Here is a 23,320-nt window from a genome sequence, read left to right as displayed (position 1 = left end):
CCTCAGCCCTTATCATCTGGAAGCCATTTGCACAGATCAACTTGTGTCCGCCCACACACCCTGGGATACCCCATTTCCCCAGTACAGCCCTCGCCCTGCAGCCTCTTCCCTTGCCTGAGGTCACTTCTTCCCCTTCAAGCAAGCCCTAGCCCCGCAGCCATTGAAAAGCCCCCCCCGCCTTACGGCTGGTCTGGTGGGTAGAGACCTGCCTGTGAGTCCCCTAACAGTGATGTGGTGCTGCCTGTGAAGCCTGGAGCTGTTGACCGTGAGTGCTGCCTGAAGCAAGGTGGGCCTTGAAGTCCCGATAGGAGTGCAGCCCTCCAGGAGCACGTTGCTTATGTGCTGTTGTGAAACATGTAGGCGTGTTTTCCTGCTGACTTGGATGGACGATCTGGTTGGGGGAGGGGTGGGGGTGCAGAGGGGACAATTCCAGCGGACAGGCCTAACAATGATATATAGATGTTCTACCATGAGGTTCCCAATGACCGATGGTGGGAAAAGCAGGCTGAGCAGACGATGGCAAACTGGCTTCATGTCGTCGTGAAACCGATCGTGCAAATTTTTGTCCGCTCGTGCCACCGAGCATGCCCAACGCCGGCGGGCAGGGAAAATCCCAGCCCTAGTCCAGCAACAATGTCCTTTAGGACTCGACCAGTTTGGTCAGCAGTGGCGTTGACAACCAGTCTTAGTGATGAACATTGCAGTCCCCCACCCAGAGTACAGTCTGTGTCCTTGCCACTCTCAATGCTTCCTCCAAACAGTGTTCAACATGGAGGACATCAGCATCAACACCAGCTGAGGGGGGTGGGGAGGCAGTATGTGGTAATCAGCAGGAGGTTTCCTTGTCCTGTGAGGTCCATGCTTAGGACCCCCAAGGCAACTGCATCCTGACCATATACCACTGTGCTGCCACCTCTGCTGGGCCTGTCCTGCAGGTGGGACATGACATACCCAGGGACGGTGATGGTGGTGTCTGGGACATTGTCTGTAATGTACGATTCTGTGAGTATGACTATGTCAGGATGTTGCTTGACTAGTCAGTGGGACAGCTCTTCCAGTTTGGTACAAGCTCCCAGATCTTATAAGGAGGAATTTGCAGAGTTGACAGGGCTGAGTTTGCCATTGTTGCCTCGGTCAATGTCGGGTGGTCTGTCCAGTTTCATTCCTTTTAGACTTCATAACAATTTGTTACAACTGAGTGGCTTATGCGGCCATTTCAGAGGAGCAGTTAAGAGTCACCCACATCGCTGTGGGTCTGGAGTCACATGTAGGCCAGACCAGGTAAGGATGGCAGATTTCCTTCCCTAAAGGACATTAGTGAACCAGATGGGGTTTTACAATAAGCGATGATAGTTTCATGGTCATCATTACTGACTCTAGCTTTTCAGTTCCAGATTTATTAACTAAATTTAAATTCCACCAGCTGCCATTGTGGGATTTGAACCCTTGTCCCCAGAGCAATTAGCCTGAGGCTCTGGATTGTGAGTCCAGTGAAGAGAAAGGGGAATTGCCCAATCTCAATGCATTGAATCATGCTGCTGCTGGTAAGTGCAGGAAAGTGTGGGAGGGGGTAGGGGAGGGATCTAGAATCAGTCTCCAACGTGACGCCCCACATGGTGGATGATTCCATGTTCTCTAGAGCTATCTAAAGAGGAGTTATTTGGGGGAGGCTGCAGAGGCTTGTATAATGCCATACAATCCCATGGTAGCGTGAGTCAGCAACCTTGAGGGAAAGAGAGGGGAGGATGGGGAGGAACAAATTGTTGGGACCACAGAGAGTGAACAGGACATCTTGAGCACATAGAGAAACAGGTCAGAGCATTGCCTGAGCACTGATTAGTGACAATCAGCCCCCAACAATCTATAAACACAAATCTTTCTTCTACAAAAGTACTTTATTTCGAAACCTTAGATCTGGATTGGTGATGACATGGATCCGGGTTGAGTGAGTACTTTCAGGGTGCGTCACAGTAACAGGATGATGTTTGTAATTCATTACCAACACGTTTGATGAGTCATGTTCTCAGCCCTGATTGGCTGAGCACGGGGGCTTGTCGAAGGCACAGCAGAGGCAGGGCAACAAATGTTTAATCTGGCACTTAGCTCCAATTAATGTGTGGAAATATTTGTGTGTACAAGCCTTTGTCTTTTGCCTGGGAGGGACTGGGGGAGGAGGAAACCAGCAGGTGTCTGTTTCTGGATTATTTCCTGTTAAGCCCTGCTCTCCATCCTAAGGTGCAGTTCGATCGGTAGCCGCTGAGGCTGTGGTGTTCGGTTCCAGTTGACCCTTGATCCTTCTTTTAAAAAACCTACATGCCTTGTTTGGAGACTTTAATGCCTGTTTGGTAATTCAGATGTACCCTGAGCATGGACTAAAGAGAAGGGTGGGCTTGACTTTTCAATCTGTGCCTCCCCAGAGGACAGGAATTCCTGCTGACTGTGACGACTTGTAAAATAGGAACGTACAGTACAGAAGGAAGCCATTTGGCCCTTTATGCCTGTGCTGCCTGTTTGAAAGAGTGGTTCTTATTACCACATCCCCCACTGTTTGTCCACAGATGTCCCCCATCCCTAAATTCCTGGCCAACTCCCTTGAAAAATTATTCATGAGATCGGCTTCAATCAGCTTTTCAGGCTGTGTTTTCCAGGTCCTGACAACTCTGAGTGAAAAAAAAAAGTTCTCATCTTCCCTCCGGATCTTTTCCGAATGATTTTAACTGGGCCTGACCCGCTGGAGCCTGAAATGCGTGCGTTAACTTCGGCCGAGCGTGCTGATGTCAACGCGCAGTCTCGCGATATTTCGTTAGGTGGGAGTGCAAGGGAGACCGAGGTGTGTCCGCCATTAATTGAGAGGCCTTGAGACACCGATTGTCTCCGAGTTTACGTAGCCTCGTGCGATTTTTTTTAAGGCCATCGCGCAGGCAAAACGGGCAGGCGGGCAGGTCACAATTTGCAAATCTCATCCATGGGCAGGGTGAGAAATGTCAGCAGCATTATCAATATGAGTAATGAGGGGTTTTGGAGATCGTGTGCTGCTGGTTGTTTTTGTGAACTGGACAGCTTCACCTTGCTTCAGAGCTGCATTCTGAGCATTTCCAGGCTTCATTTCAGGACTCATGGGTGTCTTCCAGGCCCCCGGAGGATTCAGACCGTGTGGGCCCTTCTGTGTATCAGACAGCCTTCCATCACCCTGATTGGGGGGGATTGTGGTCTCCGCTGGAGGCACCTCCTCTGAGGAGGAAGAGAGGGGCAGGAGAGAGAAGAGGCCAGGTGTCCCAATGCAGCTTCCAGGGGAGGGACCTGTGGGAGGAGAGATGCAGGCACAAGTGGGGGAGCAAGGCCAGCTGGCAGTCCAAGGCAGAAGGGGGCACAGAAGATGCCACTATCCTGCTGCCAGGGTTTACAGGAGGCGATGCAGCTACCTCAATATGCCTGCGGTGCAATGTTGAAGGAGCCTTTGCTTCTCCAGGGAGACAGTGACCTCCATCTGTCAGATGATCGACCCTGAGATGAGCTCTGATTGTAAGGGTGAACACCCCATGCCAGTGTCTCTGAATGCTTTTAAGAAAATGAAATCAAACTACAGGTCCTTCAACTCAAAATAAACATCCCTTTTTAATTACCTTGAATAGGCCTGAATTTGAAAACGATGTGTATGTAAGACCTTTTTAACTTGTATAGTCACAGTGGCCCTCAACTTCTATGCCTGGAATTTCCCCCCTAGACCTCTTTCGTTCTATACTCCCCTTTAACACTCTCCTCAAAAGCCTAACCTGCCTGCTCTAGTATCTCCCAATGTGGCTAGGTGTCAAATTACATACACCTTCTTGTGAAATGCCTGGGGATGTTTTGCTCCATTAAAGGCACTGGGTACATGCAAGATCCTGTTGCTTAGAGGTTGTATCCATCCCCAGATTGTCCACAATTCTGCGAAATTCCCTTGTGTTTTAACGGTGTGATTTTATTGGAGGGACAAAGGTGGAGGATGGGGTTTGGCAAATGCCCACTATCTCAGGATTTAAGTTCACTGCATGGAGTCCATCTAAACTGGTTAGACCAGGCCACTCCTAGTTACCAACCCAGAACTGTGCCCACACAAATGATGTTGGAAGGAGGCTGCAAAACAATTGGCCTCAGTACCAGGGATAGGGAATGGGCAATTCAGACAGGGTTCCTATTCATGGCCAAACTGCTGCAGGGAAGGGCATGGTGCAGGATAGTTAGGTGTGGGCGGTGATGTGAGAGGGCAGGGTGGTTTAGAATCTGTTTCTGATTTGATGCCCCACATGGTGGAATATTCCATGCTCTGTAGAGCAACCTGAAGAGTGGTTATTTGGGTGAGGTCACAGAGGCATTGCAGGCTCCCACAGAATTGTGGCATTGTGAGTCAGCACCCTTGCGAGAAAGAGAGGAGAGGGCAAGGAGGCTGGGACAGCGAGAGGCCTTGAACACACAGGGAAACAGCTCAGGGCATCGTCTGAACATTTATTAATGATAATCGGCCCCCAACAATCTATAAACACAAAATATTCTTCCACAAGAGAGTTTTATTTTGTAACTTTAAACCCAGACTGGAAATGGTTCCCATGGGAACGACAAAACTCCAGGCTGAATGAGTGCATTAAGGTTAATCTGTCTGTGTCTGTGATTGGTCACTGGTACAGTTGACGCTCTGTGCTCTCAGCTCTGATTGGCTGAGCACAGGAGCTCGGCAGAGCGGAAGTGGGGTAAATGAGTGTTTAACCTGATATTTGGTTTCACTTTATTGTGTGTGTGGATGAGTTTCTATGTGCCTTTATATCTGCGTGTTTGTGATAACACAATTAAAAGGGCAAGAAAGACCTGTATTTATATGACACCTCCCATAACCTCAGGACATCCCAAAAGCACTTTACAGTCAATGAAGCACTTTTTAAAGCGTTGCCAATATTGGAATGTCAGAAATGCAGTGGCCAAATTGTGCACAGCAAGTTCCCATGAACAGCAGTGGGGTAATGACCAGAGAATCTGTTTTCTTGTGATGCAGATTGAGGGATAGATATTGGCCAAGACACTGAGGAGAACTCTAAAATAAAAGCAAAATACTGCAACCACTGGAAATCTGAAATAAAAACAGGACATGCTGGAAAAACTCAGCAGGCCTGACAGCATCTGTGGAGAGGGGAGAAAGAATTAATGTTTCGGACTCAGCTCTGTTTCTCTCTTCACAGATGCTGTCAGACCTGCTGAGCTTTTCCAGCATTTTCTGCTTTATTATTGAGGAGAACTCCCCTGCTCTTCTTCAAATGATGCCACAGCGTATGGCTTTGCTTGAACAGCTTGTTCAAAAGGCAGTGCCTCTGACAGTACAGCACTCCCTCGGTGAATTGTTTTTGTAGCTTCACAATCTTCCCTTAGAAAACGGTGGAAACAATGGGAGGACCCAGAGGATGGTTAACATCCGCAACACAGACCACCATATATGAACACTTCTTCCCCGGCCATGACCTTCCTACTCCCAGGGAGGGTTAGCACTATACAGCGGGAGGGTATTTTGGACTCCTACACCATATACAATGAGTGGAAGAGGGGAAGAAGTTGTGGGATGGGGATGGGGGGATGGAGTGTGGGAAGAGGGTATTCTGGGTTTATCCACATCCACCAGATACTGGACACAAGTATTCATCTAGATGTCAGTCGTGAACTCCTAACTGTCTAACCCAGGGATGGGTCGGCAATCACTGAGCTAAAACTCAGCTCTACTTTCCTCACCTGTTCTAGTTTGTATTTAAACAAGAAAAGAAGGTCACCCTGACATAGATCCCTAGAATAGTCTAATGTCGACGTATCTTTGGCTTTGTATGAAGTACTTTGCGTGGTTCTCATTAATTAAAGGGAATCATTTGATGGGAGGCAAAGCACAGACACAGTTTGGATTGCAGAGATTTTCAGCAGAGTAATGAGGTGGTGCAGCTTGGTACTGCACTATCCCTTTTCTGAATTCCTTGAACTTTTAACAACATCTTAGAAACATCTTAACTCATTAAAACGTGGAAAGCAGTTTTAAAATGGAATCAGAGTTCTGATTGGGAAGTTTCTTGAGCCCCAGCTCATAAAATATAGAGAAACTTGCATTTCTATAGTGCCTAGCACAGTCTCAAGATGTCTCAAAGCATGTTCCGGGCACTGTAACACTTTTGAAGTATATTCAGAGTTGGAGTGTCGTAAAAAGCAGCATTGAATTTGCACAGAGTGAGCTCCCATGAACAACAATGTGATCATGACCAGGTTACCCCTGTTTATTTCAATTGAGGAATAAATATTGGCCCAGAGCACAGGGGAGAGCTTCCCTATTCTTCTCTGAATAACGTTATCTTTTGCCTCTGAGTCAGGAGGTCATGGGCTCAAGTCCACTCCAGAGACTTGAGCAGAAAACCTAGACTAACATGGTCTGTGTTGGTATTGAGAGAGTGCTGCACTGTCAGAGATGCCATCTTTTGGTAGACATGGGTGACACGGCACGGAGGCCACATCTGGCCTATAATGTGGATGTAAAAGATGGCGTGGCAATTTTCAAAGAAGAGCATAGGAGTTCTCAGCAGTGCCCTGGGGCCAGTATTTATTTATGTGTAGGTCTGTTCTGTCCTCTGTACTGATCTTGACGATGAATTATTTCAACTCTCGCCAGGTTTGAAAAGATTACTGGGGACATCTGACATTGACAAGCATATTGAGGAGATGAAGAAGGAGAAGGAGGATATCCAGAAAGAGAAGAAGGTGTCCGTGATGCAGTTGTTCTGCTCTTCCAGCTACCAACAGCCCATCATCGTTGCCTTGATGCTGCACATGTCCCAGCAATTCTCTGGGATTAACGCGGTGAGTGATAACATCACCACTGGTGAATGATTCATTCATCATGTCGATGCTGAAGATTGAAACACATTGCTATTCCATCAAACACTCCCAGGTACAGCTCGGAGTTAGGTATAGAGTAAAACTGCCTCGACTTTGTCAACATCAACACTCCCAGGACAGGTACAGCACGGGGTTAGATACAGAGTAAAGCTCCCTCTACACTGTCCCCATCAAACACTCCCAGGACAGGTACAACATGGGGTTAGATACAGAGTAAAGCTCACTCTACACTGTCCCCATTAAACACTCCCAGGACAGTTTCAGCATGGGGTTAGATACAGAGTGAAGCTGTTATTTGTATACATTAAAGTTGAGTATATACAGGTGGAGGGCATCAATTGAATGATTACTTGAGGACGTAACCACTACACTTCTGTATCCCTCTGGATTACTAGTCCGGTAATATAACCACTACACTTCTGGATCCTTCTGGATTACTAGTCCAGTAAGATAACTGCTCTATCACTGTGCTCATTTGTCCTTCTATGGTAATTAAATGGCAAAGGATGTAATATTCTGCTCCAAAGTGGCAAACGTTACTATTAGATTTCATCTGGTCGTTGGTGGCCATAACAGTTTGTACTGTTGGTGCTACCTCTCTTTTGTTTTGTGACAAAACTCAGCTATATATTTGAAGCATTAACCAGTGATTGCCAAATTGTATAATTTATTGCAGTGTCGAAATTGTCCCTGACAGTCTGCTAATTCAGCATTGACATGGGGTCACAGACACTGTCTCACACCAGAGATTCCTGCCTGGCATATTTAACCTTTGGGCTGTTGGAAGTTCCAGAGATTTGGGTCTCTCACTGATTCAGTTGGCTTCTGTAAGCTTCCAGCTTATGGTATGACATAGAATTTACAGCACAGAAACAGGCCATTCAGCCCCAGTGACCCATGCTGACATTTAAGCTCACTCCTCTTCTACTCACCTTATTGTCATATTCATCTATTCTTTTCTTCTTCATGTGTTTATCCAGATTGTTTCTAACTATATCTACACTATTCACCTCAACAATCCCTGTGGTAGTGCATTCCACATTCTCACTATTCTCTGCATAAAGAAGTTTCTCCTGAATTCCTGATTGGATTAATTGGTGACTAATTGTAAACTGACAAGTTTGCAATGAGAAAGAGACAGGTTCCATCAATGCTGTTCTGAAGAAGAGTAATATGGACTTGAAATGTTAACTCTGTTTCCCTCTCTGCAGATGCTGCCAGACCTGCTGAGTTTCTCCAGCATTTTTTGTTCTTATTTCAGAATTCCAGCATCCGCAGTATTTTGCTTTCATTATAATGGTTCCTTCAAAACTGCTCCTCAATTGCACAGATCTTGATAATCACTCCCTCACCTCCTGAGAATCAAAGCAACCTGCAAGGTGAAGCTGGCCTATGCTGTTTGGTGAAAATGGGCATTAGTGGTGGAAAAGATTCAATGAGTGGGATGTAAAACAGGCTGCTGATTCACTATCGCCCATTTTGCACTTCCAGGTATTTTTGACCAGATATAGCCCAACCCTTTTTGAAGCATGGTCACAGTTTGGTGGAGGTGGTGGTGTAGTGGTGGTGTCGCTGGATTAGTAATCCAGGGGCCAGGAGGAGGAGCAGCAGGGGACCCCTCCCACACCTGAGGGGCCTGAAGTCTCACCAGCGTCACACTATCTTTGCCAGGCAGGTACCAGCGCAGATACTAGCACCTCAGTCGGAATTAGAACATCGGCTAGTGTCCCAGGGCACAGGGGTGAGGACGCTCCACAGTTGCTGGAGGAACTGGCAGAGACAGAGAGTGCCCATGGTGCCAGCAGTTGGAGGACTGCAGGGGACCAGGCACATGCTCAGTCGGTGCCTGGTGATGTGCCTCTGGAGTTCTCCGCGATGCAGCAGGAGCAGGAAATGCGGCTGGGTGTGCGGGAGCATCTGGGAGAGATACATGAGGCTATGCTTGGCTTGGTGTCCGTGGTGAAGGAGTCTACACCAATGATTGCTGAATCAATGAGCCACATGTCCGAGCGCCATGCGTCCTCCATGGAGAAAATGGCGACTCTAATGGAGAGGCTCCTTCAGGATACCCATCAGGGCTTCCTGGGGATGCACTCTGACCTGCAAGCCCTCACATCAGCATTGACCTCAGCTGGTCAGTGTCAGTGTGGGAGATGGTCTGGGCATCAACTTTCCCAGCTCGGTGCCCATCCATCCACGGTGAGCAGGGAGGTCCAAAGTGACCTCACGTTGGTGCAGCAGCTGCCTGGCATCTCTGCGAGCTCCTCTCAGGCCGCTCCGAATGAAGGCGGCAGCTCCTCCGCCCCTCTCCCAGTAACCGTTGCATTTGGTGAGGCTGCGACGACTGGGGAGGTGCCAGCTGTGGAACCGGCAGCTCCCTCCCAGGCGGGGTCAGCACAGGCTCCACGGGCCAGAGGACGATCGCCAAGGTCATCGAGGCCAACAGGGCAGCTGTCAGCAGGCTGGCTCAGATACCACTCCCAGCGATGGGGCAGCACCAAGACGTAGCACCCGGAAACGTCCACTGTGTCCCCCCCTTTCCAGCACAAGATTGTGGAGAGTGCAGCATGCAAACACTATCACTGACACATGATCTGTGTCGGGGGGAGTGCGCCCCCCGAGTGGTCCAGGCATTGGAAGCGCGTCTTGAGAAGACCGATGGCTCTCTCCACCACAGCCCCTGTGGAGCTGTGGCTCCTATTGTACCGCTGCTCCGCCTCTGTTCTTGGATGGGGGAGAGGCGTCATGAGCCACCTTCTGAGGGGATAGCCCTTGTCACCCAGCAGCCATCCATCCAGCCGGGCTGGAGCACTGAAGAGCCCCAGCACCTGGGAGTGTCTGAGGATGTAGGTGTTGTGGGAGCTGCCTGGGTACCTTGCACAGCCTTGTAGAATCAGCATCCTGTGGTCACACACTATCTGCACGTTCATGGAGTGGAAGCCCTTCCTGTTGATGAAGGCACTGGGCTCACCTGCTGGTGCCTTGATGGCCACATGTGTACAGTCTATAGCACCCTGGACACGGGGGAAGCCAGCAATGGCCGCGAAGCCTCTGGCTCACTGTGTCTGACTTGCCTGGTCCCAGCAGAAGTGGATGAAGGTCAATGCCCGTCTGAACAGAGCGTCTGTGACCTGCTTGACACAAGTGTGGACAGCTGATTGGGAGACACCGCAAAGATCACCCACCGAGCCCTGGAAGGAGCCAAAGGCATAGAAGTGGAGGGCAGCTGCGATCTTTAGAGCCACTGGCATGGGGTGTCCACCCACACAGTTAGGGGAGATCTCAGGGCCAATCATCTGACAGATGGAGGTGACTGTCTCTCTTGAGAGACGGAGCCTCCTTCGTCACTGCACCTCAGACATATTGAGGTAGCTGCTTCGCCATCTGTAAACCCTGGCAGCAGGATAGTGGCGTCTTCTGTGGCCCCTTCCACCTTGGACTACCTCTTGGCCCTGCGCCCCTTGTGCCTGCGCCTGTCCTCCCAAAGGTGGCTCCCCCGGAGGCTGAATGTGGACTCCTGGCCTCCTCCCCTCAGAGGAGCTGCCTCCAGTGGAGAGTTCAGCTCCCATTCCCAGGCTAAGGGAAGGCTTCCTGAAAGCTGCAGGCCCAGAAAAGATCCCTCACTGCAGAGTGCTGACCTGAAGGTTAAGAGTCCAGACAGAGCAGCTGGGATGCGTTTTGAAATATTGCAGATCACGCAGGCAAGTTTCAATAACTTTAAAAAATAAATATTTGACAGAGCACACTCGCGACCCCAGTGAATCCTCTTATCCTGCCTGTGGATGAGGTTAATACAAATGTCTCCTACCCGCCTGCCCGTTGTGCCCATGCGCCGACCTGAAGATCACACAGGCACTGAAAAATCGCCATCGATTGGCGCCTCAAGGGCCTTAAGTGGCCTGTTAAATAATGGCGGGCACACATCGGAGATCATCGCACACCCACCCAGCCAAATATCGCGTTGGCGTACGGTGACATCGGGACGCTTGCCCAACCTCACCGTGAGTCATTTTACACGCGGACATGTGGGGCCCACTCCCACATGCCGACGGGAAAATCTTGCCCATGGGTTGAAATCCCACCATGGCATCTAGTGGAATTTAAATTAGTAAACCTAGAATTAAAGAAGCTAATCTCAGTAATGGTGACCTTGCACCTATCATTGTGAACCCATCTCGTATCACCCAACTGACTGCCTCTCTTTTGCAGTCAGGTGTCCCTTCAGGGGGAGCACATGGTACCCGTCAGCATGTTAAAGGCCTTCCATGGCCAAAGGGCACTGCTGGGGCATTACTGACACCCAAAATCACATTTTGTTTTGACCATTTTAAGTTGCTGTTGCAGTTTTTCCTTTTGTTACCGGCCCCTTTAAGGGGCTTCCCCTTTTATTTGTTCATTTAATCTCTTGACAATCTGTTAGTTTGTCCCCTTTGATTATTAATTTGTTATTTTAAAATACCCATCATTGTTAATTGTTGTCAAAATCCATCTAGTTCATTAATGCCTGGAAATCTGCTGTCCTTGCCCGGTCTGGACGACACGTGGCTCCAGACGCACAGCAATGTGGTTGACTCTTAAATGGCCTAACAAGCCACTCTGTTGTATCAAACAGCTATGAAGTCTAAAAGGATTGGAACCAAATGGATCACCTGACATTGACCTGGGCCTGACACTGCTGGTGTTCCTAAACCACATGGACTGCAGCGGTTCAAGAAGGCAGCTCATCACCACCTTCACAAGGGCAATTAGGAATGGGCAATAAATGCTGGCCCAGCCAGCAATGCCCATGTCTCATGAATGAATATTTTGTTTTAAAGTTGTAATGCAGGAAATGCCACAGCCAATTTGCACAGAGTAAGATCCCACAAACAACAATGTAGTTATGACCAGATCATCTGTTTTAGTGATGTTGAATGAGGGAAAAAGATTAGCCAGGACACTGGGGAGAAATCTCCTGCTCCTTCTCCATAGGATCTTTTACATTTGCATGAAAAGGCAAGCAGGACCTTGGTTTAATGTCTTATTCAAAAGATGTGACACCTGACAATGCAGCACTCATTACTGCACCAGGCGTATCAACTGGATTATGGATTCAAATCTCTGGAGTGACTTTTGACCCTAAGGCAAAAGTGTTACCCAGTGAACCATGGCTGAAACTCACTGGGCTGAATTTTCCCCCTGTTGGGGGGGAAAGTTGTTGGGTGGGCACACTTCCGATTGGTGCCCCCGATCAGAGCCGAGGCGCCATTCTACATGGGCAGGCTATGTGCCTCCTGTGTGGGCTGGGGGATCCCAAAATCGAGAGTGCGCTCTTTTGCGCATGTGCATGAAAGAGCTCACATCTCCCTGAGGCTAAGTGCAGCCTCAGGGAGTTCGGCTGCACATGTAAAAAAGACAAAAATAGAAAGATAAAATTTCCCTTACATGTCCCCTCGTGTGACAATGTTACATCAGTTGGGACATGTCCATAATTTTTACAAAATCTTTATTAAAATTTTTTAAAACCTACATGAAACCACATCCCACCGGTGGATGAGCTTTGATGCTTTTTCTAGTTCCCACTGGGGCTCCCAGCCGACCAGCCAACATTAAGGTTGGACGGGCAGGTCCTTTAATGGCTTAATTGACTCTGTCAATGGCCTCAATTGGCCATTGACAGATCGGCGGGTGCGCAGTTGATTCTGCTGCGCTCCCGCCTTCCTGAAAATTTAAATGGGGTGCGGTGATGTTGGGAGTTCCCCCCGAAGTCACCACGCATCATTTTACATGTCAGCAAGCGGGTTGCACTGAATTATACCTTCAACCATAGTGACATTGAGATAAGCAGTAATATGGCTTGAATGAAATTATTCAAATGTTGGAAGCTTTGTCATCATAGTAATATTGTCTAAAGTTAACAATTTCAGTTCAAAATACCACTTTATTTCTGCTCACCTTATTACCCCCTTTCCCATTCTACCTTAGTCTTTGTCTCCAATACCTTCGCCCTTCTCCATCTAGTTCATCTTCAACTTGACTTTGACTTACGCCCCACGCAATCAATCTTTCCTGGTCAAACTTCAACCCAATCACTTTTTTTCTTTCACTTAGCTTAATTTTGGCATAATTGGATGCTGAAATCAATCAAAAGCCAGAAGACACAGTTAGACAGAAGCAAGTTAATTTCTGGTACATTGATAACACGTTACTCGTATCTTACCCTAGCCTTGTCAAAGCCCAGAAAACCCTAATCACATAACTTTCCCAAAAGAACCAGAGGGACAAAGAGGGGGATTTTATTTTACCCAGTGAATTGTTATGATCCAGAATGCATTGACTGAAAGGGCGGTGGATACAGATTCATTAGTAACTTTCAAAAGAGAATTGGATAAATATTTGAAAAGGAAAATTTGCAGGGCTATGGGGAAAGAGCGGGGAGGTGGGACTAACTGGATAGGTTTTTCAAAGAGCTGGCACAGGCAGGCATGATGGGCCAAATGGCTTTCTTCTGTGCTGTGTGACTTGATAATTCCTGACTCACCTCATTGTCCAGTGGCTAAGTCCTAGGGGAAGAAAGTTATATTTTGATCTTAATTCAAGAGGGCACAGGATCGTGATCTCAACTCACAGGGATCCCAATGGTTGTGCTAGTTCCTTCCAAACCCACAGTTTGCTCCAGTCTCAGCTGTCTGTTACAACTTGTAATCATTCTCTCTTCTTATTCACTCTAGATATTCTACTATTCCACAGCTATTTTTAAACAGGCTGGTCTGTTGCACCCAGTCTACGCCACAATCGGAGTTGGAGTGGTCAACATTATCTTCACCGTGGTTTCCGTAAGTAGTCAGAAAAATTACTTTTTCGGTACCTTTCCCTATGAACAAAAGAGAGACAAGGATTTCCGTAGCCCTTTGTTGCAACCTCAGCACATCCCAAAGGGCTCCATAGTCAGTGAGGTACTTTTGAAGCGCAGTCATTGTTATAATGTAGGAAATATGGCAAACACATTACGCACAGGAAGCTTCCACAAACAACAACGTGATAATGACCAGGTAGTGGGCAGAATTTTACATCACACGGGCAGGCGTGCGCCAAATCCAGATGGGTGTAAAATCGCGCAAGTTGACATTGGGCGAGCATCCTGACATCATCGCGCACTCACGCAATATTTTGCTCAGTGGGTGCGTACAAATCGGAAACACACCCGCTGACAATTCAGCGGCACAAATTGTCAGCGATTTTTCATGGCCTAAGGTTGGCGAATCACCAGGCGGCCTTTACATTTTTCATCAAACCTCATGCAGCGGCATGATGAAATCTCCACTAGGGAATGTCTGTGGCCAGCATTTCTTTGAGGGATGCTTTCAGGTGCTTGATTGTGATGGATGGGCAATTTTGTTTTGCAGCTTTTTACAGCTTCATTTCATTATTTGCAGGCCCACAGCTCCCTCCCTGAGGCAGCTATCTGCCCTCAGGGAGCTCTCTGGCAGCGCTCACCCACGCCCGCGCTGATGTCATCGTCCACCCTCTTCCCACCGCCCCCCCCCACCCAGGCAGCGTTGAGTTTTTTAGCCCGCATTTCGTGCCGGCTGGATGTTGATTGGCCACCCAGCATGAAACCGCAGTCGGAGGCCAATTGCGGTGGGGGGGTTGGGGGGGTGGGGGTGGGGGTGGTGGGGTGGGTCTGTTTCCTGGCCACTCCCAGGCCTGCCAATCGCATGCTCGCTCCTGATGATCTAAAAATTCAGGCCAATCTGTTTTTAGTGATCTGGATTGAGGGATCAATATGGGAGAACTCCCCTGTTCTTCTCTGAAATAGTGCCATGGGGTCTTTACACACAGCTGAGAGGCCTCATTTAACATCTCATCTGAAAGAGAGGACTTCTGACAATGCAGCACTCTGTCTGTACTCCATTGGGGTGTCAGCCTAGATTTCTCAACAACTGAGCATCCACAGTGGAGAATTCCACAAATTTGCAACCCTCCAAATAAAGAATTTTCTCCTCAGCCAGTCAGACCCCATTATCATAAAGCTTTAACCCCTATTTCTAGTCATTCCAACCAGGGGAAAGAGACTCTTTGTACCTACCCTATCAAACCCTCTGAAAATTTTACAAATTTCCATGAGTTCACCTCTCATACTCAAACTATCCTCATAGGATAGTTCCTTAACCACAGGAATCAATGATGTGAACCCTTATTGCACCCCCTCTAAGGGGCCTCAACCCACGATGTACTGACTGACAGACATGAGTCCTACCCAATATTTTAATACAGCAAGCACTACCAAAAGGCTCAGTGGTTCCAGCACAGGTCAGCAATGTCCCAGGTTTCATTGTTAGTCCGTGCTGAGGTAGCTGTTCTCAGTGTGGACAATGTAGATGATCTACAGTTAACCTCAGTGACCCTGAGAAAAAAACACTCAGCCAAGGTTGGTGACCAACATGTGAAAAACGGTGACTTGGGCTTTTACCGAAGGGATAGCGGTACCCCTGGAACTGGATCCCTGCGAGGAGTCAGAGCAAATCATTGAACTAAAATGTTAAAGCTATTTCCTTGTCCACACAGATGCTACCAACATGCTGAGTACTTCTCAGCATTTTCTAATTCAATCTCAAATTTGCAGCATCAGCGGTATTTTGCTACTTCTTTTTTGGCTGTTAGAGTGGAGCTAGTTAATAATTTCCAATTGCTTGTTTACTCTAATCTCTTAGCCTTTAAGATCAGAACATTTTGTCAAAGCTGAATTGAACTTTTACAATCATGGTCAGCAATAGTTAGAAGCATTAGAGAGGAAGAGGATGAAAGAACGTGCATTTCCATAGCAACATCAGTCCAACAGATCTAAAATGGAAATATTCCTCCTAATATGAGCCCTGATATCTGAAACCTGGCCAGAGCCCTTGTTCCTGTTTGGAATAGGGTGAACCCTCCTGGAAAATGTGACCCAAGAGTTGGTTCTGCTGCGATTCCTCTGTACAATGGTTCAAGGAGGTGGCTGACCGCTAGCTTTCCAAGAGCAATTATGGATGAGCAATAAATGCTGGAGTTACCAGTGGCACTCACATTACATGAAAGCATAAAAAGAGTTGCATAGTTTGCTGGCATTAACTACATGGGCTCACGAGTCAAGAGTTTAAAGATCCAAAAGGGTAGATAGAGAAAATATTTCCTCTGACTGGGGAATGAAGAATATATGTGGACAAAATATTAACATTTGAACTAGGCTGTGTAGGAGTGAAATTAGTAGGTACTTCCTCACACAAAGTGGATTTCTGGAACTTTCACCCACAATGGCTGTGGCAACGGGGAGAAAATTGGAGATTTTAAGACAGAGATTGACAGATTTTGTTGGTTACACAGAGATATGGGGCAAAGGCTAATGAATGAATGTGGGGAATAGATTAACCATGATGTAATAGAATAGTGGAGCTTGAGGGGCTGAATGGCCTCCTACTGTTCCTATGTTCCTAAGATTGGACCAGATATTGGTAAATCTAGAGACATCCCTCAGCACGAGTCTACAGCTTCATTGGGAGGACAGGGCTGAAAAAAGGGGAAAAGAAAGAATAGGAAATCTGCAAGATGTACGGACAAGGTAGATAAAAGGATACATATTCACAAGCCAAGGCTTGTTGCTTGGCTGGAGGAATCTTAGGTGTGGCGCATGAAAAGCAGCAGCATCACTGGGGACTTGTAGACTGGATGTGTTCTGCTTCCTCTGACATGTGTGTCTCTTTAGGTCTTCCTGGTAGAACATGCTGGGCGTCGGTCCCTGTACATAGTGGGTCTGGCTGGGATGTGTTGCTGTGCGGTTGTCATGACAATCGGGCTGGTTTTCCAGGTGAGTGGGATTGGAGCAAAAAATACACCCAGCTACTGGTGCCTGTAAACATTGCGTGTCAAGAAAGAGTTTGCGTTTGCGTATGCCGTCAACAACCTCAGAACCTTCCAAAGGGCTTCACAACCAATGGCACACTCTTAAAGTGTAGTCACCCACCAACTTGCAGTTTGCCCCTCCATACAGGGGCCATGAAAGGGTCCCTTTTATCTTCTGACTTTTTTTTTTAGCTACACTCACATCGAGACTACAGCACAGAAACAGGCCATTCAGTCCATCTGTTCATGGCAGTGTTTATGCTTTATTCCAACCTCCTCCCACCCCTCTTCATCTAATCCGATCAATAAATCCTATTCCTTTCACCCTCATGTGTTTATACATCTTCTTATTTACCTCAACTTGTCCATCTGGCACCATGTTCTACATTCTCACCATTCTCTGGCTAAAGGAGTTTTTCCTGAATTTCCTGTTGGATTTATGAGAGGCTTATATTTATATTTCTTATATTTTTATATTATTCTTATATTTTAAATCTCATGTTTATCATAAAAGCCTCCACCTGATCACCCCTCAGCCTTATTGTTTTCAGAGAAGAGAGCCCCAGCCTGTTCAGACTTTACAGTTAGTTCTAACCTCTCAGTTCTGGTTTGATTCTTGTCAATTTTTTTGATGCGCCATTTATTGTGTCTCCTGAATTCTGAGTGCTTTTCCTCCCTTTCCTCAGCATACCTTCACGTGGATGAGCTACCTGAGCATGGCGGCCATCTTTATCTTCGTAGCCTTCTTTGAGATCGGACCAGGTCCGATCCCCTGGTTCATCGTAGCTGAGCTATTTAGTCAGGGGACTCGGCCGGCTGCTATAACCATTGCGGGTTTCTGCAACTGGACCTGTAACTTCATCGTGGGAATGTGCTTCCCATACATCATGGTAAGAAGATTTACAGCCTGCTTTCTCAACAATTTGTCACCCTGTAGGGAATAATCCAGCCTGGTACCTTAAGGTGCCTTTTTTCACGATGGTGGGGTCTCCAGTATTCACTTACAGGGTTTCAGTTCAGGGTTTTCTAACACACTAAAGACCATGATAAAATGGCACTACTAAACTCAAGCACAACAACTTTCATTTATTTAGCACTTTAAATGTAGCAAAAATGTCCCAAAGTGCTTCACAGGAGTGTCACTATAACTAATTTGACTTGAGCCACTTAAAGAGATATAAGGACAATGCACAAACATTTAGTCAGGTAAGTTTTAAGGAACATCTTAAAGGAGAGACATAGAGAGGCAGAGAGGTTTACAGAAGGAATACCAGTTTAGGGTCCAGGTAACTGAAGACAGTGATAAAAACAAAAAACTGCGGATGCTGGAAATCCAAAACAAAAAACAGAATTACCTGGAAAAACTCAGCAGGTCTGGCAGCATCGGTGGAGAAGAAAAGAGTTGACGTTTTGAGTCCTCATGACCCTTCAACAGAACTGAGTGAATATTAGGAAAGGGGTGAAATATAAGCTGGTTTAAGGTGGGGGAGGGGTTTGGGTGGGGGGAGAGAAGTGGGGGTGGGGGCAATGTGGTTGTAGGGACAAGTAAGCAGTGATAGGGGCAGATAATCAAAAGATGTCACAGACAAAAGACCTTCAACACCTCTGTGTTCTTTTGTTCTTTTGTCTGTGACATCTTTTGATTAACTGCTCCTATCACTGCTTGCTTGTCCCTAAAACCACACCACCTCCCCTCCAACTTCTCTCCCCCCACCCAACTCCCCCACCTTAAACCAGCTTATATTTCACCTCTCCTAATATTCACTCAATTCTGCTGAAGGGTCATGAGGACTCGAAACGTCAACTCTTTTCTTCTCCGCCGATGCTGCCAGACCTGCTGAGTTTTTCCAGGTAATTCTGTTTCTGAACTGAAGACATAGTCACTGTTTAAAATTGGGGGTCTACAAGAGGTCAGAATTGGAGAAGCACAGAGATCTCAGAGGGTTGTGGGGCTGGAGGACGCTACGGAGATAGGGAGGGGAGAGACCATGAAGGGATTTGAAAAGACAGATGAGAGTTTTAAAATCGAGCTGTTACTTAACTGGGAGCCAAAGTAGATTGGTGAGCTTAGGGGTGGTGGGTGAACGGCAGGCAAAGGCTGACTTTTATTGAGAGGACTGGGTGAAAACCAAGAATCATGGTGCCCAGCATAGCCGAGATAGAATTAAGTGAGGGCACTTCTTAATCTTTCTCATCAGCCGGAGTCTGACATGATCAAATTGGAATGTTGTTTTATAACCCATCGGCAGACTAGCTGGTAGATCCAATCACATCCGTTTCCTACTATAACATGCACCTGTCCCCAATTGATCAGGAAATTCTAATGAGTGGAAAATGAATGGGATACGATGTAATGGAACCACCCCAATCTCCAGCTCTACACTCTCCACCATTACAACTTAATTAAAACCATTGCAAAGCTAGAGCACAGCATCACCAGAATGACCCACCGATCTGAAACTATAGTTGTCAGAAGAGACTTGTGACACCAGGATTATTTCATCTAGAGCAGAGAAGGCTGACAGAAGTAACTGAACTTGTTAGAACAATGAAGGATTTTCGTAGGTTGTAAAGGGTAAAAAGTACATCCTCATGTTGGAGCCTCAGTGACGAGGGTCTCTGTAAGAGTGTGAGAGGGGTGTATAAGAAATGCCTTCACACAGAGGGCTGTTGGAGCATGGGATATTTTAGAATCATAGGATGATTACAGCGCCGAAGATGGCCATCTGGCCCATCGAGCCTGAGCCAGCTCTCAGCTAGCCCCACTCCCCTGCCCTTTTCCTGTAGCCCTGAAAATATTCCTCTTCACATGCCTCAGCCAGTGGTTGAGGCAGAAACTGTTGCATCTTTTAAAAGATTAATATTTGAAATAGAGGAACATTTGGGGCAATGAGGAGAGAATGGATTAGGGACAATGGTGTGGGATTGATAGGGGGCTATGGTGAGAGATTGAGCAATGAGATTAGTAGTAGATTGCTCCAGCAAAGAGCTGGCATAGACATGATGGGCCAAATGGCTTCTACTGTGCTGTAAACTACTGTCAGTCTGTGATTCAAATGCAAAATTAGAACCGTGTTTGACTCGATCCTATTGAGGCTGATTGACCACTCCCTCTTTTTAAGACGTTCTCTGCACATTCTCTCTACAGGAATTGTGTGGCCCTTATGTGTTTGTCATTTTTGCTGGGCTTCTCTTTGGTTTCACCTTGTTCACGCACTTCAAGGTGCCCGAGACAAAAGGCAAGACATTTGAACAGATCGTGCAAGGATTCCGAAGCAAGAAATCCTCATCAGGGCCCCTGAAAGCTTCTGCTACTGAACTGGAATATTTGGGCACCACAGAGGCCTAACTGGGTGGATGAGGGGGAAAGAGAGGGGATGCTAAGCCTTGCTGCTGTGCACATTGAGATGAAAGTATTCAAACTAAGACTGGAACAGGAACCATGTAAAATGAGGTACCTACAGCGGGAAGTGCATTGTTGGAAAATTGCTTTCTCTCTTCCTTCATCGTTAGAGGGAACCAGAACGACCTGCAACGCATGTTGGTATTGTCCAAAGAATGGCCAAGTAAGAGCATTTGTTAAAACAGATTTCCCGGTGAGTGCTGGGTCCCAGTGTGGACTGGACACCAGTTTGGGCAGGATCCCGATATGGTCTGGATTACCCCTTTGTCCCACTCGACGCTTTTCTGGAGATGGAAGATTGAGATCATTTGGCCAACCCTCCATGATTGCTCTGGAGTCTTCAGGAATTTAAGACTAATTTCCTGCAAACCACTGTGAATCACCCAGGAGGAACATCACCAATTTCTTTTTCTCTGTTTTCTTTGAACACTTTCACTTAAAAGCATTCGAGATGGGGAGAAAACAATAAGTCCTTTTGAGCGATGGTCGAGAATAATCCAGTTATCGATTCACTACTGAGAAAGATTGATAAAGTGAGAACACAATATGAATGGTGCTTATCAGCAACAGCCCAGAGATTACTATGTGTGGAATTAATGGATAAATACTTAACTTGTTTGAATGAAGTTAATTACCCTTTTGGGCTAAAAACAGAAATTAACCCCTTTACGTTGAATGGATCAGCAACACTGCTAGATAAAAGAATCATTTCAGATGAACTGATAAGGGCTTTGGGGATGGAATTCAACTTTTGGGGAAGGGGAGTGCAAAAATGAGCATTGGTGTCCGTTACACAGTTTGCCTGATTTTTCATGGTCACTGATTTCATTGCAAAGGGTAATGGTGCTGCACGGTGTATAACAGGGACATGACCTACTGCCATGCAAATTGTGATTTCGCCCCCCCCACCCCACTTCACCCAAATTGAATTCCATGCCCTTCTGTGTTATTACCAGATAATTTCAAAGTCAACGTTATCTACCCAGCGGTATTGTTCTAAAATCTTGTCTATAATTAATATTAAAACTGTGGTTTTAACGATGCTATCAGTAAGTACCCTATGAAACTGACAGAAACATCTGCCATTCACACATGCACAGTTAATGGTGAAAACCTTGCAGTCAGTGATTTTCTGCTCCTTCAGACGGTACACTGCTGAAGTCTCTGCAGATGCTAATCTTCAGAAATCACCGGATTGATGAAAACTGCACCTTTTAATCAGTAATCTTGTTAACCAGCTACAAAAGAAGTTACACCTTGTTAATGAGGTTTTACTGAGCTTTTAATAGGGAACAGAGTCGCAACTACTGAACAATTTGGAAAACTACTTTTATATTTGTGTAAGATAACATTTTTCTAATGTGAGAAAAAAAAAATCCATAACTTTTAATATAATGTTTTGGAAAATGAAGGATAATCAGTGCATTTAACTTCCTGGTTTGCTGTCTGTGAGAATATTTCAATGTTATTGGTTCCTTACCCCTGCTTGATGACATCATTTTTCTGGACGCATGGAGATCCCCTGAACTTGGTGCCAAATTCAAATTAATGTCGGGAAAGGGGAGACCCATGCCTGAGATATTGCTGGATCTTTCTGAGCGGCTTTCTTCAAGAGCATTGGTGAGGACCACTGCTTCACTGCTGACTGCAAAATTTGGGCCATTTTGAGCCATGTGAACTGTTTCTAGCCACCTCCCACTTGTGATCATTCAGCTGCTGCTCTTGTGGTTTTAAAAGGAGGTAATGGAGTGCTGCAAACTTCTGGAGAAGGTCAGAGGTGGACAATCAGTTATGCGATGACCTCTGAATTAAATAAACTGCCTGTAATTGTTCATTTCTTTAAATATAGTTTTTGCCTGACTGTTGCAAATGGCGGATTGGGGATTCCACTGATTCAATTTTCACTCCGGTGACTTCCTGGGATTCCAGATTGCACAGAAGCAATATGGAAGAGGCATTTGCTGATACTTTCATCTGGGTGATGACTGTCATCTCAATCACCCAGCCCTGAACTCATCGCCCCATCACTGCTCCCACCCAATTATTTGCCTCTGAGAGACCATTTTGGGAAGTCTAGGGTTAATTTGGACAACGCCCCACTCCTAGTCCCAAAGTTTACACTCGTAGGCAGTGTGGCATGGAATTGGATTGGGGAGGGGATGGTAAAGTGGGTGTATAGAGAGTTAGCTCTGGCTTCCTTGGCCCAAGTGATCATGAATTGTGGAATTAGCTCTGACGTTAATACAAACAAATGATTCATGGAAACCAATCTGCAGAGGAACATATTACTCACTGCCTACCTCTAAATGAATGTCATCTGAGCAGAGATTTGTAATGCGCAAGGTTGGATTTAAATCCCATGAACCTGTTCAGTATTTTTTTTTAAGAAAGACCAATGCATGATTTTTAAAAATTAAATCGCTAATATTGTCATGAAATCAATTTTATTTTTTGTCCCTGTGTGCGGAATTTTACGCCGATGGGATTTTATGGTCCTGCCAAAGTCAATGGAGTTTTGAACGGTTCCACCACAGCTCCTGCCTCGATGGGACAGTAAAATTCCACCAAGAAGCTTGACACTGTCCAGGGCAAAGCAGCCCACTTGATTGGCACCCCATCCACAAACATTCACTCCCTCCACCACCGACGCACAGTAGCAGCAGTGTATACCATCTACAAGATGCACTGCAGGAATTCACCAAGGCTCCTGAGACAGCACATTCCAAACCCACAACTGCTACCCCCTAGAAGGACAAGGGCAGCAGATAGATGGGAACACCACCACCTGGTAGTTCCACTCCAAGTCACTCACCATCCTGACTTGGAAATATGTCACAGTTCCTTCACTGTTGCTGGGTCAAAATCCTGGAACTCCCTCCCTAACAGCACTGTGGATGTACCTACACCATATGGACTGCAGCTGTTCAAGAAGGCAGCTCACCACCACCTTCTCAAGGGCGACTAGGGATGGGCAATAAACGCTGGCCCAGCCAGCGAAACCCACATCCCGTGAATTAATTTTAAAAAATTTTAAAAGTTCAATACTTTAGGCATCTCATTATAAGCCCTGCTCACCAGAATCATTCCCCCAACGATGGATCATCTGGGTACGTCTGTGTGATTACACTCTGGCATGTTTCACAACTGTACATAAGCAAAGTGCAC

General features: G+C 46.5%; 1 protein-coding gene across 1 annotated transcript in view; it reads left to right on the top strand.

Moving 5' to 3' along the window:
• The window catches only part of slc2a2 (solute carrier family 2 member 2), a 45,489-nt gene extending 22,669 nt beyond the window's left edge, over window positions 1–22,820 (top strand). The window contains exons 7-11 of the mRNA XM_041182766.1: window positions 6,668–6,855; window positions 13,605–13,709; window positions 16,616–16,717; window positions 17,439–17,642; window positions 19,901–22,820. Coding sequence (XP_041038700.1) covers window positions 6,668–6,855; window positions 13,605–13,709; window positions 16,616–16,717; window positions 17,439–17,642; window positions 19,901–20,101 — 800 coding nt within the window. The 3' untranslated portion in view covers window positions 20,102–22,820. The remainder of the gene's footprint in view (window positions 1–6,667; window positions 6,856–13,604; window positions 13,710–16,615; window positions 16,718–17,438; window positions 17,643–19,900) is intronic.
• The last annotated feature ends 500 nt before the right edge of the window (window positions 22,821–23,320 follow it).

This window comes from Carcharodon carcharias, chromosome 2, assembly GCF_017639515.1.
Source record: "Carcharodon carcharias isolate sCarCar2 chromosome 2, sCarCar2.pri, whole genome shotgun sequence".
Classification (NCBI taxonomy): domain Eukaryota; kingdom Metazoa; phylum Chordata; class Chondrichthyes; order Lamniformes; family Lamnidae; genus Carcharodon; species Carcharodon carcharias.
This window is presented reverse-complemented; position numbering and strand designations above follow the sequence as displayed.